The sequence below is a fragment of the Helianthus annuus genome, chromosome 1 (genome assembly GCF_002127325.2).
Source record: "Helianthus annuus cultivar XRQ/B chromosome 1, HanXRQr2.0-SUNRISE, whole genome shotgun sequence".
NCBI classification, from domain to species: Eukaryota; Viridiplantae; Streptophyta; class Magnoliopsida; order Asterales; family Asteraceae; genus Helianthus; species Helianthus annuus.
The window spans coordinates 6,894,043-6,900,042 of record NC_035433.2 but is presented as its reverse complement, the minus strand read 5'-3'; the positions used below and the strand labels follow the sequence as shown (position 1 = coordinate 6,900,042).

The window sequence follows — 6,000 nt, the reverse complement described above, 5'->3', positions numbered from 1 at the left end:
AATAAAATGATGAGAATAAAAAAATAAATAGATTTTGTAAAATTGATTTAAACTTAAATAAAATTACTTGTTAGTACCCAAATGTGTTACATTGATAAACTTAAAAAAATGCAAGGGTATTTTAGTAATTAATTAACTAATTCTGGTGTTAGTACCCAAAGGTGTTACAAAATTGAAACCATAAAAACTAAACCTGTTAAAAAAAAGTTAGTACCCAAAGACGAAATTAGCTATAAACCACAGGACCCATTTGTGTAATTAACTCTTTATAATAATAGATCTTGGTTAGAATTTTTTTAAGACATAAGCAATTTATTTATTTGGTATTAATCTATTATTAATTAATTATTGAGATAATTACATAGTTAGTCCCTGTGGTTTGCACAAAGTAACATACTTAGGTACTAATAGTTAAAATCACATTCTAGGGTATTAACTTTTCATTTGTAACGTTTAGAGGTATTAACGTTATTTGTAGGTTTAAAATCACATTCTATTAGTACCTAAGTATGTTATTTTGTGCAAACCACAGGGACTAACTACGTTAATACCTTAGAAGTTAATACCTCCAAACGTTACAAAATGAAAAGTTAATACCCTAGAAGGTGATTTTAAACTATTAGTACCTAAGTATGTTATTTTGTGCAAACCACATGGACTAACTATGTAATTAACTCTTAATTATTTTATTAAAAATATTTATGGTATAATTGAGTGAATTATTAATCAGGATATATATATTTAATACATAGAATCTAAAGCAATTTTTTCCTTTTATTTTTTACGAAAAAAAGGCCTCAAATGTTGTTATCCGCTTCAGATCTACAATATCCTGAGCTGGCCCTGGGCATTCCTCAAACCGAGACGATGTCAATAAACTCTCTGATGCATGCTTCATTAGATAGACAAACTTTGCCAAAGAGTGTGTTGTATCCATATTATCTATGTGATGTTCGCTTTTCCAATTTAAACTTGTACTAGCAGTCAATGTTTTAAAAACCGGTATATACCGGATGTTCAGGCGGTACGAAACTGGCCGGTAATTTATTGAAACAGCATCCAATTTAAACCGCCGGTAAGTTGCGAAATACCGGTATGAAGGCAGCTGGTAAAATGTTATGTGCAAAATATCCTTCGGTTACTTGGACACCTTGTGCAACTCACTGTCTTAATCTTCTGTTAAAGGATGTTTCAGAGTTGGAGAATGTTGCAAAGTTGGTTAAACTTGCATCTAGGATTACTGTTTTTATTTATAATCATAAGATGCCGTTGAATTGGTTAAGAAAAAGAGAGGGTTGGACAGAAATCATTCGTCCAGGTCCTACCCGGTTTGGTACGACCTTCATTGCATTAAAAAGTTTGGTAGATCATAAAAATGACTTGCAAGCTCTTGTCATATCTAATGAATTTAAAAAGATATCAAATCTGGGGAATGCAACTGAATGTAAAGAAGTTGTGATGAATGAAATTTTTTGGAGCAATTGTTTGATTACTGTGACAGTAATGGCTCCTTTGTTGAGGGTTTTGCGTTTGTGTGATATGGATGAAAAACCTTCTTTGCCATATGTTTTTGAGGGGATGAATCAGGCAGATAAGGGAGTTAAGGCAATATTTAAGGGAAAGGAAGATTTGTATAAGCCATATACAGATATAATCGATGCTCGATGGAAAAAGATGTTATGTTCTAGTATTCATTGTGCGGCATATTGGTTAAATCCAGCTTATCAGTATGACAAAAAAAATCTTTATAAAGGTAAAGAAGTTTTCAAGGGTTTTCTCGAAATGGTTGAGAAGAATTTTTCGGTTAATGAGGTTATAGATATTACAACGTCTTTAGGCAAGTTTCGTGATGGCGAAGAATGTTTTAGTAGGAGTAGTGCCGTTGCTTCTCGTAAAGCAATTCAACCCGGTAAGATAGATATATTTTTCATGTTATTATTAACAATATTAGTTTTTTTATTTGTTATTGTTTTGATAACTATTTTCTTTTGTAGCCGAATGGTGGAGATTATCCGTTAATGCAAAACTTTGCCGTTCGAATATTAAGTCAAACCGCATCTTCCTCCGGTTGTGAACGTAATTGGAGTGTCTTTGAAAGGATTCACACAAAAAAAAGAAATCGGTTGGAACATGAAAGACTAAATGATCTTGTGTTTGTTCATTACAACTTGCGTTTACAAAATAGGTACGATATCTTGAATTCTTTAAAATGTTTTTTACATCGTAATTTACTTTATAAGTGTTGACATTTGGGTAGTTGTTTTCGTAGACTCAAATATGCTAAAAGATCCTATGACCCAGTTGATTGTGAAAGTATTAGTCATGCGGAATTTTGGGTGGTTGAAGAAGAGCCGGCAGGAGAACTTCATAACAATGATATAGATAACATGTTTGGTGAGGAAGATCATGACCCAGTTTCTCAAACACAATGTTACTTATTATATATGTCACTTATCTTACGTAAGTTTAATATGTTATGATTATTTGCAACTAAAACTTCTTATTTAATAATGTAGGAAACGAAAATAGTTATGCTCTAGTTGATGAGGATGGTGACGATAGTGAATTTCATCTTTTAAGCGACCGGAAACTTGATGCATTCAACCCTCCAATGACTTAAACTTTGTTGGAAAACTGAATACTTTTGAATCATCTTTTTTGTTATGGATTAACTTTTGGATTGTTTTTAATTTGTTATAATGCACTTTGGTTTTTTTTTTTTTTTTTTTTTTTTTTTTTTTGAGTTAAAGTTGTAATTTATGAAATTATACAGTTAATTAGTTAACCCGGTTGAACCACCCGGTACAACCCGGTTCAACCGGTTAAACCATTTTTAAGCCCAATCCGATACGATTAAAATACCGGTTTTTAAAACATTGCTAGCAGTTAGTAGCTTTGTGAGAGATGCTTACTTCACGTTCATAGACTCTTACTCCGTACGACTTAAAGTGGTTCGGGCGCTTCTGAAATATCTTTTAACGGAACTTACATCAAGTCCCTTCTGATAGGCGGCCATGACCCAAGCCTAGGGAGCGTTCATATCGAGCATATTTCTCTTAAAAGAGGTTTAAATACACACGTTTTCTTTTAAGTTATAGACTTATATAGTCACATAATAACCCAATTTACATACAAAATCCAAATGTTACACAAACTGGCAACTGCAGAAACATTTGTTTTTTTTTTTAAATTGACATGCATTGATATTGATAACATTTTTAAAAGATACAACTAAACATACAATAAAATTCCACCTCTGAATAAAGAGGGAATTGGTCTGTAGTAATCCCAACTAGAGATCTTTGGCCATTGACAGTCCCATCTTTAAATATTCCCTCCACCAGTCCCACCTTTCACCTATTTTTCCTACACTAGTCCCCCGTTAAAAAAACTTAACGGAGTTATTTTTTTTTTCAAATTACAAACAGTTTTTATGGCTTTTGATCAGAACGGAGATACGAGTCCGTTGATGTAAAACTTACCACGAAACGGTGCTCCAAACGATGAAAACGACGCTTCAATTTGGGTGTTTAAATTTCCAATTAACGAAAATCAAGTCATTTGGAGCACCATTTCGAGGTAAGTTTTACATCAATGGACTTGTATCGTCGTTCTGATTAAAAGCCTTAAAAAATCTGTTTGTAATTTGGAAAAAAAGCATAACAAGGGACGGATGTAGGAAAAATAGGTGAAAGGTGGGAATGATGGAGGGAATATTCAAAAGTGAACTGTCAATAGCCAATTCCACTCAATAAAATCTGTTTTGTTGTGAAGATGGTAATACATATACAAACATATTTGTATGTTGTATGTATCATGTATGTGATGGACAAAGATTAGTAGGAAAAGATTTGCCCAAAAGGGGAAGATCTGGTACAATTGACTAATAATGTACCACCAAACAATATCAAAATGGGGCCAATAATTTTTTTACCAGATTTTGGATTTTGCAAATCCAACCCCCTGCAGCTTCTGTCTCCTTCTCATTAGCTAGCTAATTAGATTCATACAACAATACATACAGCCCAATGCCCATAATACACACAAGAGAAAATTCTGTCAGCAGTGTTATGTTTTCCTTGATTTTTGAGAAAACTTTAAGTACAAATATTTTAACAACTTTTTCAAAAAAAGAAACTGCAAATGTAACAGACCGGTTTGTGTTTGTGGTTGTATCAGCTGGACCGGTTTAAACCCTTTTCTATCTTTAACTTTTTTAAAAAGATTTTTTTAGTATAGATTTTAAATAGTAGATGCCAGTTAACGTACAATACGGCTTAATGTACATCACGTACGACAGATAATTACGCACGTTTATTTGAAAATCACGCACTTTATAAACTAAAAAACCCAAATCACGCATATTGGAAAACATTAAATACGCATGATGAAAACGTTAATCACGCACGTTATACACATAATCACGCACGTTGTCGTACGTGATGTACGTTAAGCCGTATTGTATTTTACACTTTTCCTTAAATAGTAAAGTGATTAATGAAAACGACTGCGGAAGTAAGATCTACTTTCAACCGGTTTCTTTCTCTTCCTCATGCGTCGAAGCGATTACTAGATCTGAATTCAACTTTTATGTATAGCGAATTGAAAGGGAAAAGGTGGACCCCAAATAGAATACACGAGTAACACGATAACAAAAATACATGAAAACAAACGAGATGAATGTCAAAATATAGAAAAATCCAACCATGTTACGAATGAGGAGTTTAGAAAAATCGGTTCCATATCAAACGGAAAAAAAAGAAGAACAAGTCAAAGGAGAACAAATTGAAATGATAAACGAATGAGGAATAAAAAAAGAGAACGAATATATATAATCATTATCATATATTCAGAGAATACCGAAATAACACATTATTATTAACATGGTAAGAGAGTAGTGTGATTACCAATGTATAGGATCAATATATAATCAGTAACACATGTAGTGTAATCATTAATGCATACACTAAAGTATCATCGATAACGCATGCAACGTATGTAACGATGCATACGCTAAAGTTTATTGAATAACACATGTAGCGTTATCACTTATCCATACAATTTACCAAGCATGCATACATAATGTAATCATAAGTGCATACACTACTATTATCACCGATGCTACATTATACATACAATCTATGCAGCAATGATTACACTTCGGTAACAAATGTAATCATCGGATACCAATACATACATTATTCCAAAACGTATAAACACTAGCACCTGCAATGTAGTAACAATGTACATTATGCTATTAATACATGAAATACATGAAACAATGATTACACTAAAGTATTATCGTTATCACATGTGATCTATGCAATGATAATTGCACTAAATTAAGTATTAATCCCTAACACATGTGATCATAATCACCAACGCATACACTATATTGTTAATGTTTCTCTTATTTACAAAAATGTTACCACGTGATATTTATATCAAGTAGTGTAATTATCAATACATACGATAATACTATTAGAGTTTTACTTATTTACAATACTATCAGCAATTCGTTTTATATGATTTTTCGTCAATTAACTTGCATACACGATGTTTCACTTAATCACAAAAATACCACGACACAGATTTTTCTTTATCCATAAGAATTAACGATGTAGTTCTCGTATCAACCTACCTATGTATGTATGTATCTATGTATGTATTTATATGGTTGTACATATTTTAAAATACCAAGAAAGACTTTCAAAATCTATTTTACTTTAAATGTTTGTATTTTTGTTACACCAATTGGCAAGAGAGACAGTTGGGCCACATACCTAAGAAGATACAGAAAGGATAACACAGGCACAGGATAGTAGATTACTTGGACAAAAACAAAATCTTACAAACCATTTTTGTCAAGATCCTCCTCAGGCTTTCCTTAGATTCACCTTTAAATCCTCAATAATCTCATAACTAGCATTTACATAATTCAAATACCAGTAAATACTAAAACAAACCTTTATATATATATAACATTTTTATTACTTGTCT

At 32.1% G+C, this 6,000-nt stretch overlaps 1 protein-coding gene across 1 annotated transcript; it reads left to right on the top strand.

Moving 5' to 3' along the window:
• The first annotated feature begins 1,095 nt into the window (after positions 1-1,095).
• LOC110930875 lies at positions 1,096-2,620 on the top strand. Its single transcript, XM_035981261.1, has 4 exons — positions 1,096-1,896; positions 1,995-2,185; positions 2,270-2,394; positions 2,517-2,620. Exons 1-4 carry the CDS (start codon positions 1,096-1,098, stop codon positions 2,618-2,620), a joined length of 1,221 nt encoding a protein of 406 aa, XP_035837154.1.
• Positions 2,621-6,000: the final 3,380 nt, after the last annotated feature.